Consider the following 26,377-nt stretch of genomic DNA (forward strand, 5'->3'; position numbering starts at 1 on the left):
CCGCCAGAGATCATTCACCTTGCCTTAACCAGACAAAATAACACAAGTCAGGGGGAGCTGGTTAGATCAGGATTTCTTTTTATTCCTTGTTGGTTTAAAATGGCTAATCAGAATAAAAAATAAGAGGGCCTCTGTCTAGAGGCTGGGGTCTCCCCTTTTTAGAGGTTAGAACCCAGGTACCCCCACTACCCAGCACCATACTGAGGTGGGCTGAGGGGTAACCCCCAAGGGACAATCGGAGGGGCCTAGGCCTGCCACTCCTTCTCTCTATCCCGTTTTTGGCATGTGATGAAAAATATTGCTTTTTGGATTCATCTCTCCCGGCCTTGGATTTAAAAATAATGTTAACCGTGTGAGTTGGGGGAAGGCTCTGAGGGGACTGAAGAAGCCCACCCTAATCCCTCTCCCCCAGGAAGGGGGGGCGTTGTCCAGTATTGTTTCTGGAGCTCAGTCAAGCTCTTGTCCTGACCGCACCACCACCAGGGTCATGGGGCTGTGACCCCTTTCCTGGGGAAACTAAGTGCCAATGAACCTAGAAAACGAACTCTCCTCCCGAATCCTTCCTTCCTCTGACCAAGACCCCAGACTCGCCTCTCCCAAGGTTTCTTTCCTGATCACTACGCCCCAACGGCAGGGGGGTGCGGTTTCCTTAGTTGGTAACTGGGACAAAAGAGAGGGAACCACTGGGAAGAGGAAGACTTCGATGGATGTCCCCGCTGCTTTCCTGCTGGTCTGAGGAACGGGAAGAGTAAGACAGCCCTCCTACGTACCCCTCCCTCATTTTCCCATCCCAGGATAGATATATAATTTCTTTGATATTTATAATATATATATATATATAGAGATATAGATATATATATATGTACACACACACCTGGTAACGCAGAGAGGAAAAAAATAGAATCCGTAACAATAATAAAAAAAATTATTTCTGGTTTAAAAATGATCTGGTTCCCTCCAGGGCGAGCAATTGCACAAATGTCCACTGAGTCTGGTCCAGGGGTTAACGAAGGGAAGGTCTTAAAAGGTGAAGGGCGTTGCTACCCCAGTCTCAGGGCCCCAACTCTCCGACTCCCCATCCCCATTGCATTTTATAAAACGCTCCTCATCCTCTTGGAATCGGTGGTTTAAAAAAATGTCCATGCAGGGGAGGGGAACCCCTTGAGGAAAGGAAGGTGGCCACCTGGGGCCCTTTGGTGTAGGCGCAGAGGCGTGGGGGGAAGGGAGGTGCCGAAGGCTCACACGGAAATCTCATAGGTGGTACCACCCACCCCTGACACCTTCTTGACTCCGCCCCTTGTGGGGCTGCTGAGAGGCGGCTGGCCTGGGCCAGGGGAGGCAGAGCCTATACTCTTGGGCTGCCCATTGGATTTGCTGTAGGCGGTCTTGAGCTGTACTTCATCTCTAGGAAGAGAAAAAGAGGTAGGTGTCAGGAAGTGGGACACAAAACACAGAAAAGGGAGACCGTTTTATAAGTTACGAGAACAAACTGACATACTTTTCTATATACGTACTTTCTTACCCAAACATTCCCACCTGTTTTATTGCCCTGCTTAAAACAAACCTGGTGCCCTGTCTCCTCTCTTTATTCCTTCTCTCCAACAGCAGCTATCTTTCTTACTCTCAGGCAAATACATACGTTTTGGGAAGACAGGATTAAGAAAAAAGTATTAATCAGCAGCTAGAGTGAGTGAAACGAGCGATCTACAAGCAGGCCCCTCTGAGTCCACTTGCACACAAGTGAAGTCATGATACCTTCTGTAGGACGCTATGCTAATTTTGAGTCCACGGATGGTCAGGATGGACTTATACTTACTTGGGTGTCAATAACGGCTGCAGGGCTACTTCCTCTGCCTCAGAGACACCAGCTGGGGTGACACCGGCTTTTTGGCTGCTGTAAGACACAGATCGGCCCAGGTATGGGGCGGCTGGGCCTGGTTCAGGGGACCCCAGTCCCCGGCCCCTTAGCCCATCTGGCTTGCCAAAACGGGGGGCGGCTGGGCGTCCCAGTGGAGTCTTGACCAAGGGTGATCTCTTTGAATCATCTGAGGAGGAACTAGTGCGAGGGGCATGGCCTGAGCCCGGCGTTGACTGAATGCCTGAGTCCCCCAAGCCTGGTTCTTCCTCGCGGCCTGGGAGTGGGGGTGACTGGCGTAGCAGCTTCTCTCGTTCCTGGAGGGAGGCCACAATATGGCGCGACAGATTGTCGTACCGGACTGGGGAGGGCTCTCGGTGTGTTGGGCCGGTTGGCACCAGACGTGGGTGCCTCTCGGCTTCCCGCTGCTGGGCCAGCCGGGCTGACAGGAAGGGAGAGGTGTAGCCTAAAGGTGGGTCAGGCTCAGGCCCTGCCTGCACGGACTCGAAATCAGGGCTGTCCGAAGGAGTGAGCAAGCTGTCGTAAGATAGGCTTCCATTGCGTGTCTGGTTGGCCAGGCTCTTATAGGAGGTGGAGGTTGTGCCCTCTGAACGAATGGACTGCAACTGGCCCAGCTCAAAGCCAGTGCCCTGGGCTGACTTGAGGCTGGAGGAGCGTGAGCCACTGGATAGGGGCTCGAAGTGAAAGCTTTTGCCAAAGGTGGGAGAACGGAAGCTCTCTGGCTCCAAGCTGGGCTCCGAGCGGTAGCTGGGATGGCGGCTGCTCTCTGCAATTGAGGTCGGCTCCTTCAAGCTGTCCCCACGACTCAACTGAGGGAGAAACGACAGCATGCTCTTAGTGCTCCTCCTCCTGGGACAGATGCTAGGCCCCAGAGCCCAAGCAGTCATGTCCCACCAGTATGCTTAGAACTTTTTACACACTTTCTCTTGTTCCACACCTAAAGCAAACCAGCGAGCTGGAACAAATAATATCTCATTTTAAGATGCAAAAGATGAGGCTTAAAGAGGTTAAGTAACTTGCCCATGATGGGTTTTGAACTCAGCTACGATGCTGCAATCAGTGCTTTTACCTAGTATGCTACATTGCCCCTCTCTGATGAAGGACACACTGTCAAGGAGCTTAAATCCCAGTAATGTCAACAATCAGTAAAATGTCTGGTTTTTTCCCTTCCCTCTGCCTCTCTTCCTTCCCTCCCCCACTATTCTTTTTCCCAGAACAGCTGACATACATCACAACCCTCCTCCTTCCAGAGTACTCAGTACCTTGGCGCTGGAGGAATGAGGCATGGCGGCTGACGTACTGCTGCTACTGTAACCCGGCCGGTACTTGTACATGGTAGGTGTGGGAGGGCTGTCCTTGCCCAGGAGGCTGCTATCTGCAGGAAGAAAGGCCCAGGGAGACACCACTTTACAAGCCGTTCTCCTGGCCAGAGTTCCTTAAATTACAGAGGGAGAACAAGGTAGGAATGGATATACCAGCAACAGAAAAGTCCCAGGAACATGATTTAGCTGCAGTCAAGACGACAGACGCATACCGGCCCAGAACGCAGAGTGAGAGAATGCACAAACATGTCTAGGATGTTCTCTGGTCTCTCTGGATGCTGACCGTCCCCGCCCCACCAAAGCCCAGTTCACTGCCACTAGCTACATGGAATCGCCTTCCTCCTCCCCTAGCTGTCCTAAGTGGCTCAACGCCCATCTGTTGGGTTTTCTCAGCCACGATGCGAGTATCACCTCCCAGGCCTTGCCTGCCTGTCTTCTCCACAGCACACAGTAACCTTCTCGCTCCTGCCACTGCTCTTACCCTCATTAGTAGCCAGGCTGAGGTGTGTTCGGAGCCCCGTGTAACGGCTCAGGTCCGGCTTAGGAGGAGGTGGGGGTTCAGCATCTGCAGACTGGCTCTCTGTGATCTCCAAGCTTCCCTTAGACTGGATAAATGAGGGAAAATCAATTTGGAGAACTGGGTATAAGGACAACTCAAAGTATTAAACTGGTATTAGAGGGGTGCTGGGGCGCCAATTATATATTTCTAAACTGGGACTAGAAGACAAGGGATGAGAGCCATTTTGGGGATGACAATGGATAAAGAAAAATTTTCAACAAGGGTTTAATTCCGTCACTTATGTGTTCATGTCCACCAACTATTTGTTGAGCTCCTACCATCTGAAGCTGCTACATTAGGTCCTATGAAAACATGGAAATGAAGGGACTCCACTTCTACTGTCAGTGGACTTACAATCTAATGGAAAAAAGAAGATATGTACTTAAGTAATTAAAAAAATTTTTTTTCTTTTTAAGTAACTCTACACTCAACATGGGGCTCCAGCTCATGACCCTAAGGTCAAGAGTCGCATGCTCTACCAACTCAGACAGCCACGCACCCGCGTACTTAAGTAATTTTTAACACAAGTTAATTGAAATTGAGAAATCCTGTAAAGGCAATGTCAACTGAAAGCAAGTTTCCATCTCTTTGCCATGAAAGCCCCCAAGTTACCTACTTTACTTCCCTAAATTCCTCACCTTGCTTCTCCTCAGCTCTCCCTGGATGCCATTGTCCATGATCTTCACAGTTATCTGCCCATCTGACACTTCTGGTCGAAGGAAGGGAGGTCTGATGACAATCGTCTTCTCTTTCTTTGGTCTCCCCAAATACCTGAGTGTCAAAAAATGAGAGGACTTTCATTCATTCATTCTAAGATAGCTAGTGGATGCCTATCTTATATAAAACATTCTTACAAATACAAGAACAGTCTGACCAAGACAGCGAAAAGCTCAGCACTGAACTGATTTCTTAGATTCCATGAAGAACAGCACCAAGACTAGGCTTCTGGGCAGATACCTAGTTCAAGACACTCTCAAAGGAGAGTAGCCATAATACCTGAAGAACAGCAACTGAATTCAGGGGGTCCACTAAAGGATGCCACGGCTCTCCCTTGCAGGCACTTCCCAGGCTAAGAGAACCCTCCCTGAACGGCAGTCTCCCACCCAACCCTCCCTGGGAACAAGCCCAAAGACAAACGTTTTGACCAAGAGTGAACACTAGACCAAAGGGGTGGGTGTACCTGGGTGCTGGGGAACTGCAGAGCACACGGCTGACATTGTTACAGCAGCCATTGGTGAAGGGGTTCACACCTCCTCGGAATTTACCCGTAACCTAGAAGAAGGAAAAACAGGCCCTATCAGTCAGATGATGGACCTTGACCTCCAAAGGCCAAAACACAAATCGATAACCAATTATTGTGCACCCACTATTTGGGAGATAGAAAAATGAGTAAAACACAACCCCACCATCAAGAAACTTATAGTCATAATGGTTAAGAATGGGAGCTCCAGAGTCAAGGCCTTCAGTTTGAATCCTAAGGCTGCCTCATAGTAGCTACCTGACCCCACATATCAGTGTTACGTGAAATGGGGATGTACAGCTCACTACTGAAAACTAAGATAATATACATAAAAGGAAGCAGATAAGGTCAGCTTTATTATAAGCACAAGAATAAGCGTTTCTCTTTAAGCGGCACTATGAGCTTCCTGAGGGCTGGCCTAAGTCTACTATTGTTTCTGTAAGCTCGGAGCTCAAATTGTCCAGTATACGGTGAGCATTCTGCAAATGTCTGTTAACTAATAAATGGTTCTGGGGTGCCTGGGTGGCTCTGTCAGTTAAGTGTCTGTCTGCCTTTGGCTCAGGTCATGGTCCTGGGGTCCTGGGACTGAGCCCTGTGTCGGGCTCCCTGCTCAGTGGGGAGCCTGCTTATACCTCTCCCTCTGCCTGCCTCTCTCCTCTCTCTCGCTGTCACATAAATAAATCAAATCTTAAAAAGAAAAGAAAGAAAGAAATGGTCCCGTTCTTGTGCTTTCATGAGGAGCATGGACACTATATCATAACAAATATTCATTGGGCATCCATCTACGGAAGCACTCCACAACTCATTAGAGGGCGAAGATTCTCACGCCCAGCTCTACAGGGGGTCTCCCATCACTTCTCCCCGTACCTGTTCATTGGTTGTGCGTCCCCTAGCCACCAGCACCACATGAAATCCCGTGAGGCCAGCTACGGGGATGAAGAATAAGCCAGCCACACACATCACTGCCATTCTAAACCCAAAGAATCAAGGAGAACAGAGCAGCATGATCTCACCATCCCCAGCCCCTACAAGAACCACCTTCCCTTTGACCCTCGCTACCACAATGCTCGACTTTCCTCCTCCTCCCCGCTCCCGAGCCCGCAACCCACAGAAGGATACGTGACAGCCGTGCGGACCCCTGAGAGTTCCTCCATGTGGTAGAGAACATAGAGGAGGCCAAAGCCAAACACACCCATGATGTGTGCTGTCAGGGAGAGGAGGAAAAGGAAGAAATAGCGGTAGTTCCGGCGACCGATACAGTTGTTCACCCAGGGGCAGTGATGGTCAAACTCCTAAGGGCAAAAAGAGAAACACTGAGAAGCATCCTTGGACCACAGCCCTAGATCACTTCGGTCAAGAAAGGGACCAAATGTCAGAACTGAAGCGCTGCTTTCAGTAACAGGCCATCGTGTTCGCCATTTAGTTGCCAAATTAACAATAAGCTCAGGCACTTTATCTTGCTCTATCGATCAGTAAGGGGGAAGACCTTCCAGAGGCTGATTGAAGGCCAAGGCCCTCTCTCAAGAGTTTATCCAATGTGACCAAGGAACTCTGAAAGGGACAAATATCAGAGGCTTTGCAAAAATATCAAGATTCATGAGAAAGAGAGGCCTGGAAGGAAAATCTGGCAGACAACTGCTTAGAGTGAAGTAAAAACTGATCGGGGGAGGGGCAACTGGGTGGCTCAGTCGTTAAGCATCTGCCTTCGGCTCAGGTCATGATCCCAGGCTCCTGGGATAAGGTCCTGGGATCGAGCCCCGCGTCGGGCTCCCTGCTCCGCGGGAAGCCTGCTTCTCCCTCTCCCACTCCCACTGCTGTGATCCCTCTCTCGCTGTCTCCCTCTGTCAAATAAATAAATTAAAATCTTTAAAAAAAAAAAATTGGGGGAAAAAAAGGTTAAAAATAAAAGACAGGGGATGCAGAAGGATAAGCAGGAAGAGAAATATAGCTGTAAGATCTGAAGGCAACAGACAGCACGATGTAGTGGATGCAAGAGGTAACACAAAGCCAGGACAAATAACCAAAAAGATGAGTCAGGAAAGCTACAGAGTTGGGAAAGCCTATGCCCACTTGGGGTCCCTCCTATAACAGAAGAATATTTATGCTCTACCTCTCATGCGTTCATCACTGATAATACTTTATTTCCAATTTCATCTAAGTTATAGATAGACATTAAATGTACATATACATCCATATATACACATAAGAGTGTTTGCTATTTATAGCTGTTATATAATCTAAGACCAAGATAAAATTTTTAAATCAAGTTTTAAATTTTAATTCCAGTATAGCTAACATACAGTGTTCTGTTAGTTTCAGGTGTACAGTCTAGTGATTTAGCAGTTCTCTCCATTACTCTGTGCCCATCAGGATAAGTGCCCTCCTTCATCCCCATCACCTAGTTCACCCGCCCGTACCCTCCGCCCCTCTGGTCACCAGCAGTTTGTGCTCTGGAGTTAAGAGTCTGTTTCTTGGTTTGTTTCTCTCCTTTTTCCCTTTGCTCATTTGTTTTGTTTCTTAAATTCCACACAGGAGTGAAATCATATGGTATCTGTTTCTCTGACTGACTTATTTCACTTACATTATACTCTCTAGCTCCATCCAGGTCGTTGCAAACGGCAAGATTTCCTTCCTTGTTATAGCTGAATAACATTCCATTGTGTCTATATACCACTTCTTTACCCATTCATGTAATTGGTAACACTTTTTGAAAGAGCTAGAATACAGCCCAGATAGTCAGCCAGGGCTATACTGCACCCAAGACCCAGAATGCAGAGGATTCAATTCTTATTCAATGGGTAGGAAGAAGAGAACTTAGATTAGGCATCTAGGCCTACCCCCGTCAGGGTTCTTACCTCCACACAATTGTCACAGACACTGCAGTGGGAACATCGAGGAGGACGGTAGAAACGGCAGGTGGCACACCACTTCATGCGCACCTGGATGCCCTTAATCTCCACTGTTTTGTAAAGGGGAGCTCGGAAGTCATCTTCCTTGTCTTCATCCTCCTCAGCTGCAGGGGAAAAAATCAATTAAAAAACAACCATGCCAGAACTGTACTAGGCATAAGGGATGCAGTGGTATTTAAAATATGGCCTCTGCCTTCGAGGAATTCAGTCTTCTGGGGAAGAGAGAACAGGAACTAATAACTAATACTGTGAGATCAGCCCTGTATACGACACTACTGGAACACACTGAAAATGAGGTTCAAGAGAATATGACTCAGAGGTAGCTCTGATATGGGTATGCTGACACTTGGTTTACATACTACGAATATATTTGTAAAGAAATAATTTACATATCAAAGCACATATGTAATGAGTTTGCATAACAGTACAATGTCTACAAGTGCACGAAAACTACAGCAATCCAAGAGAGGAACTAACAGCAACTCTTTTTTTCCATGCACAAACCCCTTCCCCAAAAGATCGTCCCCAACTCTATTAATTCCCTATACATTTCAGTATCGTTTGCTGGCTCAAGCCATTCTCCTTACCTGAATGCCCTTTCCATTTCAATTATCAGAAACTCACGATCCTACTTCAAAACTTAAAGGGCACTATTTGCCTTCTCATCTACAGTATACAATTTTTATTTTTTATTATTAATCTAGAAAAAATACACATGGGAAGGAAAGTTTAAATAAATGAAGGAACAGGGATTAAAAATTAAGTTTCCAACTTTCACTGACTGGGGAAATGCTTTAAAATATAAATAGGTGAAAAAAATGCAAGGTAAAGAACTGTACAAACAAAAAGATCCCATTTGGAAAATAGAAAACAAAAATACACACACGTAGGGACGCCTGGGTGGCTCAGTCAGTTAAGCATCAACTCTTTTGATTTCGGCTCAGGTCATGATCTCAAGTCATGACATCATAAGATCAAGTCTTGTGTAGGGCTCCTTGCTCAGCAGGGGTCTGCTTGAGATTCTTTCTCCCTCTGCCCCTCCTCCCCTGCATGTGTGCACTCTAAAATAAATCTTAAAAAAAAAAAAAAACGCACATACATTTGCTATAGATAAGTGCTATATGTAAATGTTATATATCTAAATTTTCAAACCACTGGAAAGAAATAGGAACAGTTATCTTTTTATTTTATTTATTTATTTGAGAGCGAGCAAGCGCAAGGGGGGTTGTAGGGGGAGAGGGAGATGGGGGGCTCAATCCCAGGACCCTGAGATCATGACCCAAGCCAAAACCAAGAATCAGTTGGCTCAACCAACTGAGCCACCCAGGCACCCCCATAGTAGTTACCTTTGGCTGTGAAATTACAGGTGGTATTTGTCTTTTTTATGCTTTCTACATAATGAATATTTACTACTTATTAAAATCTTTACTTAAAAAAAAAAAAGTTTTCGGGCACCTGGGTGGCTCAGTTGGTTAAGCGACTGACTGCCTTCGGCTCAGGTCATGATCCTGGAGTCCTGGGATCAAGTCCCACATCGGGCTCCATGCTCAGTGGGGAGTCCGCTTCTCCCTCTGACCTTCCCCCCTCTCCTGCTCTCTCTCATTCTCTCTCTCAAATAAATAAAATCTTTAAAAAAAAAACTATTAAAAAAAAGTTTTCTTTTAAAGGAAAAAAAACTAAAATGCTACTTATTTTGAAATTTCTGATCTTTCCACACCAGAAGTGAGCACCTTCTCTTCTTAAAGTACTATGTGGTTCTTAGGTTACGCTTATAACTTAGCACAGTACAGGATATTTATTCATAGAAACATCTTCCCTATCTTTCTTTATAGACTGAGCTATTTGAAAGCAAGAACCTTTAAAAAAAAAAAAAAAACTAATCCCAAATGACCAGGATAATGCCTTTCATACAGATCAATAAATATTTAAATTATGAACAATAAAGGCTCACTAAAATAGCCCTCCTTGGGGCATCTGGGTGGCTCAGTCGGTTGAGCGTCTGCCTTTGGCTCAGGTCACGATCTCAGGGTCCTGGGATCGAGCCCTGCATTGGGCTCCTTGCTCAGCGAGGAGTCTGCTTTTCCCTCTCCCTCTGCTTGCTGCCCCACCTTGCTTGTGCTCTCTTTCCCTCTCTGTCAAATAAATAAATAAAATCTTTAAAAAAAAAAAAATAGCCCTCCTTGGTGCTAGGGACTCCCAAGTTCCTTAGGTTCAACTAATCTTTGAGACAGAAGTCACAAATAAAGCACAGTGATACCGGCTTTGTGAGCACAATGATCTCAGGAAAACCTCAATGTCTCCAAAGTTGTCTTCCAGATTTATGCCTCACCCTTACAAGTTAACTTCACAGGTGAGAGAAATACTGGTTATCAGCACCAACTCTTATCAACTTCTCTCTACCTCTACTGACAGTTCCTGACTCTCACCTCCTCTGCCAGAACAGCCTGCTGCTTCTGTAAGCTTAACCCTTCCAAAATGCACGGGAAAGCACATCCTCCCTCTAGGAGGTAATTCTATTATCCCCCTTTTCCAGTTCCAGCTTCTCTCTCTTCTCCACTTCTATCTCCTCAGGCTACCAGAGTGCTTTAATCTTCCCTATCACAAAAAAAGAAAAAACAAAGCCCTCTCTCTCTCTTAAGACACTGCATCTTCTGCCTTCTCTGCTTAACTTCTTGAAAGAGTAATCTGAATACTCACGGGCTCTGCTTCCTCATTGCCCATTCACTGCCTTCCAAACCACCACAGTTTCGCTAATTTAACTGTATTTTTCCCACGTACATACCTAAACACACTATTAGAACTATTCCTGTCAAGATCATAAATTCCTTAGTTACCAAGACGATGGGCAATTTTGAGTTTTCATACTATTGGATCTAATTTCTGATGCTGCCAACCATCATGAACTTCATGAACCTTCCTTAGTTCCCACTTTGTCCAGTTTCTTCGCCTACTAACTTTTCTTGCCCAATCACTCTCCAATGGCTCCTCCTCCTCTGCTCATTATTAAAATGCCAATGCTGGTCAGATCTGACCTTGATTCTTTCCTAATCTCGTTCTACTTTCTCTGTAGACACTCTTACTCCTGTTGCTTCAAACACCACATGGCTGAAGCCTCTGAGACCAAGGTCTCTTAGTCTGACTACTCAATTGGCCACTGGGCAACTATATCTGAATGACCATACTATCTCGAGTTCAACATGTCCTAAGAAGCTATCTTCCCTCCAAACATGTTCAACATTCCTGTAACGCCCATCTTGGTTTATAAAAATCAGCATCCAACTTATCTCCCAAGTTAGGAGCCTTGGGACTACCCTAGACAATTCCTTCACTCTCTCACTCTCCCCCAATAAGCAAATGGTCATGAAGAAATCTGTTGAGTCTACTGGTTGAGAACTTCAAGTTCTCATCTGGTTTACATTATGGCAATAGCCTCCCAAAAGGTAACTGTACATTCTTTCAAGAATTTTTTGTAAAAGGAAATCTGATCCTGAGATTCCTCCAATTAAAGACCTCCCACTGTCCAAAGGAAGAAATATAATCTATTTAATTTAGCACATAGTCTTTGACAATTTGGCTCTCATTTACCTCCTACTACCCCTTCTGGCCCTACCATGTGCTTTATCTTCCACCCCACAGAGTTCGGCATCGTGGCACATGCTGCTTCCTGGACCCAAAATGTGCTTCCCGGCCTTCCTCCACTGAAAGTTGTTCCTGCCTCCTCCTCGCAGCATTTCCCCAATTTACTGGGGCAGATAAAGTGCACCCTTTTCTATGGCCTCAAAGAATCTTGTTCATGCCTCCACTACAGTTCACGCCACCCTATTATAACTGTCTAAATCATACTAAATTATTATTGTGCCTAGGGATAACACCTGACCCATATGCTCAAAATGAATCTCTGCTGAATGAGTAACTGAAAATCAAAAAGTTGACCCAATGTGAATGAACACAACTAGAAGTTATGACACCTACTCTGGAAGACTCTGACCCACTTTTCATCATTAGACTATTGAAGTATCCCCAAACCCTCAGAATCCTAAGGCCCAGGACCAAATGCGTATGTCCATAACCCATTATTTTTCAAAGGTAGTTGAGGAGTTTCCGAGAGAGAAGGAGATCTTACCTCGAGGGAAAATCCCTGGGTCCATGAAGGTGGCCATGCTGAAGTTGGCCAGCACAAAGAGAAAAACAATCGCATTGTAGATGGGCACTGCAGGTGACACATAGAGGCTTAGTCCTGGACAGCTGCACAGATAATAAAGAAAATGAGGGGCTGCCCCTAACGCTTGGGACACCAACCATATAAAAATCTGAAAGGTTCAGCCCCCATACCTATAAATCGTGTGTGCTTCACCTCTGCTGTCTCAAATTATCTTCATCCTTCACAACAAGTGGGTCTAGTTTCCCCACAGAAATGCTTCTTTTAGATCAAGGTACAAGACTCAGAATCTCTCCTACCATAACCCCTTGTACTAAAGGTCTGTGTTCTTCAGATTCCTTCTTCCCCTGTGGATCTTTTCACATTTTAGAATCTATCCTTATCTCCTTTTAACCAGGCAGAAGAGCTAGGGACGAAGTATGTAACTGGTGCCAGCTACATTCCCTTCTCTTGCGCAGGCCGAGGCTGCTGGATCTCAGCCATGCCCCACTGACCTGCACGTTGGCACAAAGCATGGGATACCACCTGCCTCTCTGGCTCCCCTTGCCTCTTCCCAGCTGGCTTCCAACCACTCTTAAATGCCTAAAATTTCTTCACTGCATCAGATAGTCCTGAGAGATCCATTCAACTAAAAGCTAGTTCTCAAGGGAGACAGGACCACACAGATAAATATGGCTATCAAGATCTAGAACTAGTAAATCAAGTAGAAGAGTAGGGGAGAGAAAAAAAGGGAGCAGACCAAATCAGCCCTAAATCCTATAGGAAAAAGAAAGTGGCCAAACATATCCAATATTCCACAGGGTCCAAATCAAGAGATATGCTTTAGGTAACTTTTCTTTGACCCCCCCCCCCGCAAAAAAATAGAGGGGAATGCCCTAGTCCAGGATTAAACTCAGTTTCTCTCAGGATATGAGTCTAAGTAGGAATGCTGTAAGAACTCTTCCTTTCTGCAGATTTCCTGGGAGCTGGAAGTTTCCGAAAAACATCTGAGTGCTGGCTGCTTTGTCAGTACTATCAAATGCCCTCTCTCTCCTATCTCAGTTCCCAAAGAACTTCCCTTTACGAGAGAGTGGCTAAATACCCTAATCTGCTTTGTGGCTGAGAACTTAATCTCCAGAATGAGGACAGCATCTGACCTTGTCCCCTTTATCTAGACCAGCCAGAAGTAAAGGAAGAGTTCACTGAGAGGAAGAAGGAGCCTAGAGAACAAGACAGCAAATGAGTCTGGAGAATGAATCCGCTGTAGTCCTGGATTCTGTTGAGAGAGGTCTGTCTCCATCAAAACAAAAAGCACAGCCCTGAACAGTGATTCAAGACAATTCATAGCTACTGAGCTCCTTATTCAGATATAAACTAATAAGAGACAAAATTGATTGTCGCAAAGCATCTCACAAGCCTTTACCACCTCCCATCTATTTATTCAAATTCACCATTCGTTAAAAAAAAAAATCAAGTAAATATTTATAGTGTGGTAGGCTTTCCAGATAGTAAATATCAATGAACTCTTTGCTTCTCTGGGGAGGTGAGTACGTAACTGGGAAACAAAATAATGAAGTGAGGTGCAGGCACGAATTTCAGGGGGAAACAGACCCTCAGTCACAGCTCTCGTTTTCCTCTAGCCACGTCTCCCACAGAAGCCTCTTCCTCTGGGGGGTTCTCTGGTTCAGAAAGGAGGTCCCCAAACTCCGGCAGGGTTTGGGGTAGAATACAAGCAAGAAGAGTCCTTACACAGCCCCACCCAAAGGCTGGCCTCCTAGGCTCCTTAGGAGGGAGGGACAGAAACTGAACACCAGTCATCCAGGTCAGAGCCCCTCCCTAGCACTTCGCTGTCGCTTCAATTTCCGCCAGGGGAAGAGGGGAAGGGGTGACTCACTTGACTCCTACAGCCTGGGAAGATAATTAGAAGGGAAAAAGAAATTAAATCCTTATAACACTGAGGTGCCCATGATTTAAAAGTCTCATTCCTAGAACTGATGACTATAGTTACAGTGGCCCCTTGAGCTTCTGACAGACTAAAGGTTCCTCGATCCCTGAGGGGAGCTAAGGTGAGAGAATGAGATGTCAGCCCCTTGCAGGCCCAAATGGCACTCTTTCTGACCCCATTTTTTTCTTCAGTTTCTGCATTTCCAAATGAAGAAAATCGCCCAACTTCTTGGGTATGCTGCCACCCACCCATCCCTGGATAATGAATGTCACCCCTGCACTCTTTCTCCCCCCCCCGCAAAGATTTTAAAGTAATCTCTACACCCAACGTGGGGCTCAAATGCAGACCCTGAGATCAAGAGTTGCACGTTCCACAACTGAGCAAGCCAGGCGCCCCACTCCTGTGACATTCCTGATACCGACTCATCCCAGCTGAATCGTGTAATCCTACAATCCAGTTTCAGTATCTGTTGCCAAAATAAGCCTACCCCCACAGTGGCAGCATCTAGAAATGATGCAAATAACTCCACTTCCCAGGCAGCATCTGCCCCTTGACTGAAATCAAGGACCCACTGCTTCCAACCTTCACACTCCAGCTGATGGAACACCCCACCAAGGAGAGGCGTGAAGCAGAGCCTGTTCCTGCCACATCCCATATTCTACTTGGCTCAAGGAGGGGCTTGCTGTTGCTACAGTACTTTGCCAAATTCCTAGGCGACCACTCCAAGTGGCCTGTCTGGATCTGCGGCCTCTGAAGAAAGACAACGAGGCCTCGACTGAGGAGGAGCCGTCAGGGCTGGTCCTCAGCCTCCGGCAATAATCCCAGAGTTCCAAAGCAGAGGGAGTGGCTGGAGCCCAGAAGGCTGGCTGACTCACTGATGAGACTCCCAGACCTATACCAACCCAGGAAGAACAGGTTCTTCTTCCCACCCATCCAGCACTTCTGTTTTCAGAGAGAGTGGGTTTCAATACCCACACTTCTGGGGCACCTGGTTGGTTCAGTGAGAAAAGCACGTGACTCTTGATCTCAGGGCTGTGAGTTCAAGCCCCATGTTGGGCATGGAGATGACTTAAAAAAAAATAAACTGGGGTGCCTCGGTGGCTCAGTCGTTAAGCGTCTGCCTTTGGCTCAGGTCATGTCCCAGGGTCCTGGGATCGAGCCCCGCACTGGGCTCCCTGCTCGGTGGGAAGCCTGCTTCTCCCTCTCCCACTCTCCCTGCTTGTGTTCCTGCTCTCGCTAACTGTCAATAAATAAAATCTTTTAAATAAATAAATAAATAAAACTGGGGGCGCCTGGGTGGCTCAGTCGTTAAGCATCCTGCCTTCGGCTCAGGTCATGGTCTCAGGGTCCTGGGATCGAGCCCTGCACAGGGCTCCCTGCTCAGCAGGAAGCCTGCTTCTCCCTCTCCCACTCCCCCTGCTTGTGTTCCTGCTCTCGCTGTGTCACTGTCAAATAATTAAAATCTTTAAAAAAAAATAAAAAATACCCACACTCCCGAAAAATCTGTTTCCTAGCCCTAATACTTCCTATCATAAAAAAATGGTTAAGTTGCTGGTAAGAAAAAGTAGGAGTCAAGAAGCTTTGGATCTTAATCCCGTCTCAATCGATGCTTTGCTATGTAGCTTTAGGTAATCTACAGAAAACTCTCCAATCTTATTACTTCAGCTACATAATACAGATGTTAGAATGAAGGAGACAATATCTGAAAAGATCCTGGAATTCTTTTTAAACCAGCTAGCTTACTACTGAGCATTCACTGGATAGAAGACACGCCCCCCCCATTATTAACTATCACCATCATCATCAATTATCATTCCAGCTCCACCTTCATCCCTAATTCCACTTCCCCTATGTGAGGTACTAGAAATTCAAGAACACTTAAAACAGAGGCACTAAGCTCCTAAAGAACAGGTCTAAGCATTCCGCCCATGCCTAGCACATAGTTTGTTTGACTCTACGGCTAGTGTTCCTTGTTGATGAAGCAAGGCTGGAATGAATAGCCCACTTCCTGCCCCTGGGGATCCTCAAGATTCCATGGGAAAACAATTTTTCCTCTCTTAGGTGGGGAAGTTTCTCCTAAGATACCTGATATGTCGTGTCTTACGCACACTTTTAAGCAGCTGAGTGCAAGATGTAGGACTTGGGCACTTATTCCTGGATGAAAAAACAACGTGGGAAGTAAAAGGAACATCCACTGCTCAATTAATGCCCTAAATCACGAGGCTGCTCCCACTCAAATCAGGTGCTAGCACCTCTGCAGTCAAGAAAAAAAAGGACCAGAGGGAGAGGCACTAGGGTTACCCAACTCTGTGGGTAAAGGGTTGGGAGGGGCCAGAGGCAGAAACTGAAAAGAAGAAAGCGCTCTCACGGATGGGTCACTGGAAAAGACCATCCTGGATTTCTGGACAACCCTGACATGTATCCTTCCCACAGGGGACAGCTTGCAGCAGAAGATTTTACCACTACGCCCTCCCTACCAACTTTAGAACTCGACAATGAGACACTGGCTGACTTAACTCAGAGCTCAAGGAGATTTTAGGGAGGCAGTTCAGTGATTTATTTCAAATGGCACTGCCGGGAGCTCTAAGACTCAGGGGTCCCCAGAGAGGCAAAGAGGAGACACCAAGTGGCTGGGCCTCCACATACCAGCCTCGCTTGACCCAGAGCAGCCCTCCTCTTGTGTTTGACACACTGGGGTTCTACGTAAGATCTCACTGGAAAAAGGGGCACTGTGCTTAAATAAACTACTCTCGGTCAACCTCCTCATTTTACAAAGAACAGATTCACAAAGGTTAACAGACTTTACCAAAATTAGTTTCCTGACCCCCCAACAGAGCTGATTCCTCTTACTTAGCACTGCCCCCTACCCTTGCCAATCACAAAAGGGGATTAAACTAAGACAGATGAGGATCCAGGCCCATTATCTTAAACACAGGGTCTAGGATTTAATTGGGGGGAGGAGGAGGGTTAATTTAGCAGACACTCTCCTTCCCCAACAGAGGAAAAGAATTAAAACAGAATCCCCAATAACTCTCCCACTTACTTTTGGTACAGGACAAATTCAGTGAATGGGAGGGATCAGGGTTCTGGAGGGAAGGCCTCAACTGTTCTATTCAAGCTTCTCCAGGGCAGATCACCTTTTGGCGACCAAACCCAGCTGATAAATTCTGCTCACAGCTTTCTCTACCTGCCAGAGAAACACCAAGGGTAAATTGTTCCTAATGAGTTGAAACCTACATGCCTCCACTAATTATGTCTGCCAACTGAAAGGGACTCTCCCTCCTACTCCCAGTCCTCTAGGTCCCGAAGTCATTCCCACTTGGGACTTAGACTGATCTAAGAACAGACAGTTACAGCCTGGTGGAGAGAAGAGGAGGATGACAGAACAGTTACAGATTCAGGGCCCCAAAGAGGAGTTGGTTCAAAGACAGCCTTCCTCTGGGGCACTTGGCTGGCTCAGTCGGTAGAGCAAGTGACTCAAGAGATCTCGGGGTTTTAAGTTCGAGCCCCGCGTTGGGAGTAGAGATTACTTAAAAATAAAATCTTAAGGGACACCTGGGTGGCTCAGCCGGTTAAGCGTCTGCCTTCGGCTCAGGTCACGATCCCAGGGTCCTGGGATGGAGTTCCGCGGCAGGCTTCTTGCTCAGCAGGGAGCCTGCTTTCCCCCTCTGCCTGCTGCTCCCCCTGCTTGTGCTCTCTCCCTCTCTCCGACAAATAAATTAAATAAATAAATAAAAATCTAAAAAAATTTTTTAAAGTCAAAAACACAAAACCAAACAAACAAAAGAAAGGCTTCCTCTTGTCTACTTGGAACCAGAAATTGTTTTTTAGGTTGCATATAGTTTTAAACCAGGGGAGGGGGCTTCCTCCAAGGAACTGAACTTCAAAAAGGATATAATCTGTGGGGGAACAGTTTTTGACAACAGAGGCAGCTCAGCCCAGATATATGCTTGTAGAGGAACTGCTACGGTCAGATGTAAAGGAAGAGATGAGAACTTCACAAGTTACCAAGAGCTAGGTGATAAAAAATAAACAGGGTGTTTGTCTCCATGAAGTGGGTAGGGGAGACTGGAGGAAGAAAAGAGCCCAGAGGAAACTGCGAGGGGAAACTCTAGCTATGACTTAAGTCTCTTCTAACTCTGGATTAGAGGCAGTAATTCCAAAGTCCATTACTGTCCTCCAAAATTCTTTCTCCTGGGGCTGAGACCATGGAATAAGGAGGGCCCCTATTTCTCTGGCACCAGGGAATGAGAAAGTAGGTTAAATAGCTTCAACTATCAGTCCAGAAAATGCCTATGTCAGGACAACTCTTTGTGGCGAAACTGGTATAACCAGCCAAGCACTTCAATGGCTTCAGATTAACAAAATAAGAATGAGGATTCTGCTTGCTCTATCTCAAGAACAGATGGGTTGAAAGAGAGACCACTCAGGCCCCTGAATTTCCTAGCTTCCCAAAGGCCTTGCCTTTTTTTTTTTTTTTAAGATTTTATTTATTTATCTGACGAGAAAGAGACAGTGAGAGAGGGAACACAAGCAGGGGGAGTGGGAGAGGGAGAAGCAGGCTTCCTGCCAAGCAGGGAGCCCTATGCGGGGCTCGATCCCAGGACCCTGGGATCATGACCTGAGCCGAAGGCAGATGCTTAACAACTGAGCCACCCAGGAGCCCCAAGGCCTTGCCTTTTGAAGGAAAACAGACCCTCCTCAATCAAGCAGGCCTAAGGGTATCAACCTGGTCTTGTAACACACCCCCCTGACACAGAACCACAACGGCTACAAGGATACAAAGATCTCATATGACCAACCCTTGGTTAAAATACTGATTCTAGGGCACCGGGTGGCTCAGTTGGTTACGAGACTGCCTTCAGCTCAGGTCATGATCCTGGAGTCCCTGGATCGAGTCCCGCATCAGGCTCCCTGCTCAGCAGGGCGTCTGCTTCTCCCTCTGACCCTCCTCCCTCTCATGTGCTCTCTCTCTCCCCTTGTATCTCAAATAAATAAAATCTTTAAAAAAATAAAATAAAATAAAAATACTGATTCTAGGGGCCCCTGGCTGGCTCAGTCATTAAGCGTCTGCCTTCGGCTCAAGTCATGATCCCAGGGTCCTGGGATCGAGCCCCGCGCATCAGGCTCCCTGCTCAGCAGGAAGCCTGCTTCTCCCTCTCCCACTCCCCCGGCTTGTGTTCCCTCTCTCGCTGTGTCTCTGTCAAATAAATAAATAAAATCTTAAAAAAAATAAAATAAAATACTGATTCTAGGGGCGCCTGGCTGGCTCAGTCGGTAGATCATGTGATTCTTGATCTAAGGGTCGTGAGTTCGAGCCCCACACTGGGTATAGAGATTACTTAAACATTAAAAAATCTTTTAAGGGGCACCTGGGTGGCTCAGTTGTTAAGCGTCTGCCTTCGGCTCAGGTCATGATCCCAAAGTCCTGGGATCGAGCCCCGCATCGGGCTCCCTGCTCCACGGGAAGCCCGCTTCTCCCTCTCCCACTCCCGCTGCTTGTGTTCCCTCTCCCGCTGTGTCTCTCTCTGTCAAATAAATAAATAAAATCTTAAAAATAAAAAAATAAAAAATCTTTTAAAAAAAGGCTGATTCTATTTGCTGGCCATAATAGCAGAAACAGAAACAAGTCTAGGGCCCCTGGGTGGCTCAGCTGGTTGAGCGACTGCCTTCGGCTCAGGTCATGATCCAGGAGTCCCGGGATCGAGTCCCACATCAGGCTCCCTGCTCGGTGGGGAGTCTGCCTCTCCCTCTGACCCTCCCCCCCTCTCACGTGCTCTCTCTCTCATTCTGTCTCAAATAAAAAAAAAATCTTTACAAAAACAAGTCTAAAACTGAAGACTCACATCTCCTTATTGACAGTCAATACATGAAGGATAGAACACTAAACACGCTGAATTTAAGCAAGAGAAAAAAATTATGAGAGAAGTCAGATAAAGAAGAGTATAGAGAAGAGTAGGGCTGCTTTAGATCCTTGAGGGAATCAAAAGGCATGCTCAGGCTAGAGAGCTGGGGGCCAAAGAATCCATGACCTCTACCCTCCAGAAGAACGGGTAAAAAGCAGGATGATGCTCATACCTTAGATAAGAGATTCATTTTTTTCCTTGTTTAAAAACTCAACAGAAAAACATTACTTTACTGACTCTGTAGGCCAAACAATCCAAATCTTTTAGAATTCCTTTTGATATATGAAGCTCAATTTAGGGGGGAAGGGAGGGTTTCCTCCCCTCCTCAGATAATATCAGTTCTTAGGTTTCTCCCCACAATAGTAACTGCCCCCTCCCCAGCAATTCCTGCTTCATTCATCCTTCAATGAGTCCAAACTGCTTTTATTCCCTACCACTTCAGTCCATTTCCTTCCTCTTCCCAGCAACCTCCCATTGCTCTAAATAGCATCTCACAATTAGGTTTGAGCCTGAAATCATGGCAAAGTGAACTCCCCAGAAAAATCTAGCATGCTCTGATTGTTCCAAGAGCTACAACTAGAACACTAACTCAGTGACTCAACAGTTTAAGGTTCAGAAGCCTGCTACACGTTAATTCATAAACAGGGAACAGCGAAGAGGCCGGCCAGGTGGTCAACAGCTAAAATACTGTGGGAAGAGGAAAGATAAATCAGTCTCCTCCAGTGACCGGCAGATAAACAAAGTCTGAATATCTTAAGCAGGAAATCTTCGGTGGCAACCGCTTTTCCTAACAGGACCAGGGAATGCAGGAATGACTGCCATCCCTCCAGCAGAAAGGGATGTGAAGGCAGCCTGCCGGGACTCTTCCTAAGTAAAACCTGCCCCTTCCCAGTGGCCTTCACTGGTCCAGGCTTTGGCTCTTAATGTGCAGAGAAAACCATCTGAGCAACAGGAAAAGCCCAGCTGTCTCCTTGGTCTATCCCCTAAATCAATTCTGCAATTCTCCAGTACACTCAGCTCGACATCCTGGGGAAAAACCATTACTGTTTGAAAAACCTCTAGTTCTTTCTCTCGCAGAACCAATTGCTTAAGCTGCTTCAAGCCTCTCTGGTGGTTTCCTCCTACTTCCTTCCTAGTTCACGATCATCTAATGATGGAGAGCTGGGTAAGAAAACACAAGGACATCTGTGATGCCCAAGGAAGGGAGGCAGGGGAAGGGAGATGATTCAACAGAGTAAAATTTCTAACAAGGCTGACAGGACAGGCCTTTCTCTCTGTGCTTACCATGTCTCTGAGATGTGTTGTTGCCTCTATCAGACATTAAGACACCCAGGCACATGGCGAGTAACTAGCAAAACTCATGTGACAAATAACCCCCTCACCTCCCATGGAGCCCCCCAAAAACCACCACTGGGAGAAAACTCACGTAAAGGCAAAGAAGAGGGTCGTAGCTCCCACTAAGAAGACGGCGGCTGCTGAGACCGGAACATACTTGCTGGGCTTGAATCTCTTTCCAGACTCTGCGGGCATGTTGGAGCTCTGATGGGAGGTCTGCCCTGCCGCATAGCCCAGGCCCACACAGCGGCAGAACAGACAAGAAAATGGGATGAGGGGAACAACGGAGAAAAAGAGTACAGAAGGAAACCAGGGAAACAGAAATCTAAAATTATCACCCTTCCCCCTCCCAAAGAAAACCAAAGGTCAAAAGATCTCAAATGAAGGAAAACACATGGGAGGGGGAAAGGTGATTCCAAATGATGAATAACCACTCCCCAGAACAAGGCAAGAGGGAGAGATTAAGAAACACAGGTTGTACAGTTTAAAAACTGGAGACAAACAGGCTGTACACATACAAATGGTTGCAGGTGGAGAACATGGGCCGTCAGACAGGTCAGGGAATAGCTCATGGATGGAGGCAAGTCTTCAAAGGACAAGCAGGGGAGAATATCAGGGTAGGGAAGACCACTTCGGGCAAGGAAAAATTCTTCTGAGGAGACACTCTAGCACCTCCACGACTACCACACTCCACCAGATGTGAGCTGCACCTAAAAGAGGTGTGCCCGGTGTTTCTATTTTAATCCAAAAGGGAACCTGAGGCCCCTTCCAGTTTTAAAGAGAAGCTTTTTTTACTGCAGTCCTGGTCCCTTTTAGGCAGTTTTCTCAATGCCACCACTCCCACACCTTGACTTCAGGGCTTGTAGTCTGGCAATGGTGGTTTAATTTTATTTATTTTCTCTTGATGGCTAAAGCTGGGCCGCAGCTGTTACAAGGTTGAGTTGTAAATCCTTTTCTTCCAAGGGGGAGGGAAAACAGAGAGAGAGAGCACGAGCAAGCTTGTCTGTCTTCAATCTCTTCTTGTTATTCCCAAGCCCTTTAAGGGCTCCGTTTCCTATCGAGTTCATGCAAAACTAAAGGGAAACGTAAAATCCCTGAAGCCATGTTCTTCCCAATTAACAAAATAAGATGAAGAAATCAATTCCACTCAATGATAGTTCTAAAACAGTACTGTGGATGAAAGCAAAGTTCCAAAGAAGTCCCTGTTTCCAGGTTAGTCAATGTCTTTGATCTTCTTCAGTCTTGGGCTTTCTAGATGCAGAATTCAACTGGGTTACAGTGCCTCACCTGGGAAACAAAAAAAAAAAAACACAAATATCTTCACCAGATAAATTCTTTCAGCAAATTTCTTAAGAACATCAAGGCTGACACCCCACAGGCTACTCTGTTTAAAAAGTGCCTTTTTATGGCATACACTTCACTTATGTGCATGTGGGAAAGGATTCAGAATCCTTCACTCTTCTAAGTGCTGTTCATACTGGAAAGAGAACATGGTTTCACCTGGCCTGAAGTCATCAAAGCATTAGCTCTTATAAGGGGTGCATCTCACCTGACACAAATGGGCAGTTACAAATATCAAGAATATCAAAATCTAAAAACAAACAAGGGCACAGCAGTGAAGGGCAGTCCTAGAAAAGAGATTCTCTTTGGACAAAGTGAGTATTTATTGCAACAATGAAAAAAGAAAAAAGTAACCTCAAAATTAGGACAGTATGTCTCATTTCCCTTCCATGTATGTCTCTGTCTCTTATCTCTCTACGCTTTTTAGTTATAACCCTGAAGAGGCAAAAGCTGAGTTTTTGGTCTTCTGGAATAAGCCATGAAAGGACCTGGGTGAAGACTGTCCTTGAACTAAAAGGTGAGCTGCTCTGAGAAACTGAGTCAACCACAGAGGCTGGTCCTTTTCTTCCCAATTCAACAGTTTATTCCTACATTGGCCTATCAGAAGTCAACTGAGCCCCACATTCCCCATATGATTAAGAGTAACAATTATTTCTGTTGACAGTAGTAGCCAAGTAACACTTTGGATTTTATAGGATGCTTTTCATCTGTGATCTCAAAGCACTTAACTCACATTATCTGGTGACACAGTCCCTTACCCCACTCAATAAAATTGAAGGCTAGAGAATGCCTGAGGCCATTCTACTTAATCACTTGAGCAGTCAGGTTAAGAACCAGAGTTCACATGCCCCTTTGCCAACACAAAGCCTTTCTACCACTTTCTCATCCACTACACTACTTGCCCAGTGACTGCATCTTGGAATCTGCAGACCAAAAATTTTACTTGTTAAAATTAAAAATAAAAGTTTATTTGACCCAAGCAGTTCAGTATTTCCCTTAATACCGGTGGCAGAAATTCATACGTCAGAAGATTCAGACAGTGAAATACAAATGTGCCCTGGAATTCACCACTTCCTCTCTTACCTGTGGCATGGAAGGCAAAGACACCTTCCTTCAAGATGCACTGTCTCTCTCCTTAAAAAAACAGAGTATTAGAGGGCCAAAGAGCAATATTAGAATAGAGTGAACATTCAGAGAGTACAAGAAATTGTTAAAGACCTAAAAAAAGATAAACCCCCTCTAGCCCCTGATTTTATGATTATTTAACAGTTTCTATAGGAATCAAAGCCCAACCTTCTCAATTTAGGCCTAAGTAACTTTGTGAACAAGAAGCAAATTCTTGGTTTGTGGGCAGTACTATTAAAGTAAACTTTCCGGGCGCCTGGGTGGCTCAGTCGTTGGGCATCTGCCTTCGGCTTAGGTCATGATCCCATGGTCCTGGGATAGGGCCCCGCATCAGGCTCCCTGCTCAGCAGGAAGCCTGCTTCTCCCTCTTCCACTCCCCCTGCTTGTGTTTCCTCTCTCGCTGTGTCTCTCTCTGTCAAATAAAATCTTAAAAAAAATAAAAAATTAAAAAAAAATCAAAAAAACCTTTCCCCTCAAAACCCCAAACAGTAGAGAAGATGGAAAGCTACACTGCTACAATTTTATCTAGAGTAAGTAATATCATTTAGACACCATGTATTATTTCAGATTATATTTTCTGACAGGAGAAAAGTCACATGGGATAATATTGCCATAGTAATGCAGGGTCATAAAAGGCAATACAATTTGCGGAGTACGATACAGGGAAACAAAAGTGATCAACCTTTGAAATGTTTAGGGAACATACATTAGAAGGGAGATGACAAAAACGGAACAATTTATTGGGTATAATAAAGACGCACCAAGTCTTTGCAGAAGAATGTGCTGTGGGCAGTAGGGATGAGACTGCAGGGTGAGTGTGGTTCATCACAACCAGCAGTCTGGATCTGTACCAGCATGAGAAAGGTGTACAAGAATGTGTGTGACATACTCAGGCACAAAGTAACTATGGAATGGAAATATGTACATAGAAAATAAACTACAGATCATATTGTATAAATATTTAATACAAGTAGGTACCTCAAAGGGGTGAATGGAGATCAGCAGTACCACCAATAACACAAGTTATCATTTGTTGAAATAAAGTAGTGTAACACTGCAATATAGTAAATTTGAACACAAAGTAATCAAGGTATCAGGAATAACCCACATGTCAAGATGTTGGTTGGAATCAAGCAGAAGTTTAATAAGGGTGTTATTACATACGGAAGTAGCCAAGTACATGGCAATACAATTCTTATAACCATTAGGTGGGTTATTAAAAATGAGTGATACTGAGCATTCTGAAGAGATCTGATCGAGTACAAGGGATACTGGGATAAAAGGGTAGCGATGTGAGAGAAGATCAACTTAGACAAGGTGGCATTAACCAGGAAGTGAAAAATCCAACGCAAAAAATGGTCTAGGGTATAACACATAAACGATCCTACACCTCTTTCCATAACTTTTAAGTCACTTTCTTACTTCTCATTAGCGTGTTTTCATTCGGCTAAGTGGGTAAAACACTTTCCACCTCCCTGTCCCACAAAGAGATCCCTATATAGGTAAAATATTGGCAAACGCATTCCAGCTCCAGTGGCAAAAAGTACAAAGTACTAAAAGCACGGAGCTCCCAACTGGTGGGGGTAGGGAGGAAGCGGATGGATGGGAGAGAACAGGTAACAGGATGAGGCTTGAGCCAAAGTAAGTATCAGCAGAAGGGAGCAAGGGACCTGAAATGCGGGGAGGTAGAAGGGGAACAGCACCCCGTCCCCACCCCGGAGCTGGGGTAGGGAGAATCACCATTTGGGGCAGAGCTGGCTGAGACCGAGAAGACGGAATACGCGGCGGTAGGGCCCACTGAGGCTGCGGGAGACGGCAGAGCCCCGGGGCGCAGGGCCGGGGGCGGAAGGGGCGGCGGCCGAGCGCCAGGCGCGGAGGTCCCGAGCCAGGACCGGGCGACCGGGCACTAACCCGTTCAGTGCCCCGGCGGCCGCGGATCCCCGGCCTCTACTCGTCGTCCGTTTCCGGGGCCCACGGGTCCCGCCGCAGTTGGATGACCCGGCCCGGGGGTAGGAATGGGGCCTCAAGCCACCTCCCCCCCCCTCCTCGGTCCCCCTTCCCTAGAGGTCACTCTCCCCTCCCACCTCACTGGCCCGGCACTTCCGGTTCCGCAGGGGCCGGTGTCCCCGGTACTCACCCCCGGCGCGGTTCCCGTCACCGCCGCCGTCGCTGTCGCCGCCGCCTCCTGGCAGTGCCGTCCGGCCTCTGAGAGGCCGCGCGCGGCCCCCGCACGCTCCACGCCCGCCCTGCTACGCGCGCCCCCGCCCGGCGACGCTCGTCTTCGAGCCGGCGCGCGGCCGTTGCCCTCAGCGCCGGGTCTCGAGCCCTCCCAGCGTTCCCATTGGCTCCCTGTCCCGGGCGCGCGCGACGTCTCGCGCGGGGCCCGTTTCTCTCATTCATGCGGCTCGCGACGCCGCGCCCGCCTCCGCTCACTCTCCCATTCACCCATAGCCCCCACCCCCACTCCGCTCTAGGGCGTGCGCGCGAACCCGGCGACCGCGGCGACCTCGCGGCCTGATTGGCTGCAGAAGCACAGCGCCGTACGCACGCTAGAGAACGAGCGCGCGCGCGCACGGCCGTCGGGTTCCGCAGACGACTGGGACAGGAGGACTGGCGTACTGCGCAGGAGTCAGAAATGGGGAAGTGGCTGGGCGAGTCTTTCGTTTTCCTGCGTCCTATTT

At 46.7% G+C, this 26,377-nt stretch overlaps 1 protein-coding gene across 4 annotated transcripts; it reads right to left on the reverse strand.

Moving 5' to 3' along the window:
- Positions 1–61: 61 nt before the first annotated feature.
- Positions 62–26,158, reverse strand: ZDHHC5 (zDHHC palmitoyltransferase 5). Of its 4 annotated transcripts, XM_025878270.2 has the most exons (13): positions 25,834–26,158; positions 23,655–23,705; positions 21,322–22,517; positions 12,030–12,151; positions 7,853–8,010; positions 6,117–6,289; positions 5,865–5,967; positions 4,938–5,029; positions 4,396–4,528; positions 3,680–3,803; positions 3,139–3,251; positions 1,817–2,685; positions 62–1,404 (listed from the first exon to the last, which is right to left on the reverse strand). In XM_025878270.2, exons 3-13 carry the CDS (start codon positions 21,423–21,425, stop codon positions 1,239–1,241), a joined length of 2,157 nt encoding a protein of 718 aa, XP_025734055.1. In that variant the 5' UTR covers positions 21,426–22,517; positions 23,655–23,705; positions 25,834–26,158; the 3' UTR covers positions 62–1,238. The 4 variants fall into 4 exon arrangements, with proteins under 4 accessions (XP_025734055.1, XP_025734054.1, XP_073760682.1 ...); XM_025878269.2 differs by lacking the exon at positions 23,655–23,705; XM_073904581.1 differs by lacking the exons at positions 21,322–22,517; positions 23,655–23,705; positions 25,834–26,158 and adding an exon at positions 12,239–12,886.
- Between the last annotated feature and the right edge of the window lie 219 nt (positions 26,159–26,377).

This window comes from Callorhinus ursinus, unplaced genomic scaffold (assembly GCF_003265705.2).
Source record: "Callorhinus ursinus isolate GAN/ISIS: 27379988/994484 unplaced genomic scaffold, GSC_fseal_2.0 scaffold21, whole genome shotgun sequence".
In the NCBI taxonomy this organism is placed as follows: domain Eukaryota; kingdom Metazoa; phylum Chordata; class Mammalia; order Carnivora; family Otariidae; genus Callorhinus; species Callorhinus ursinus.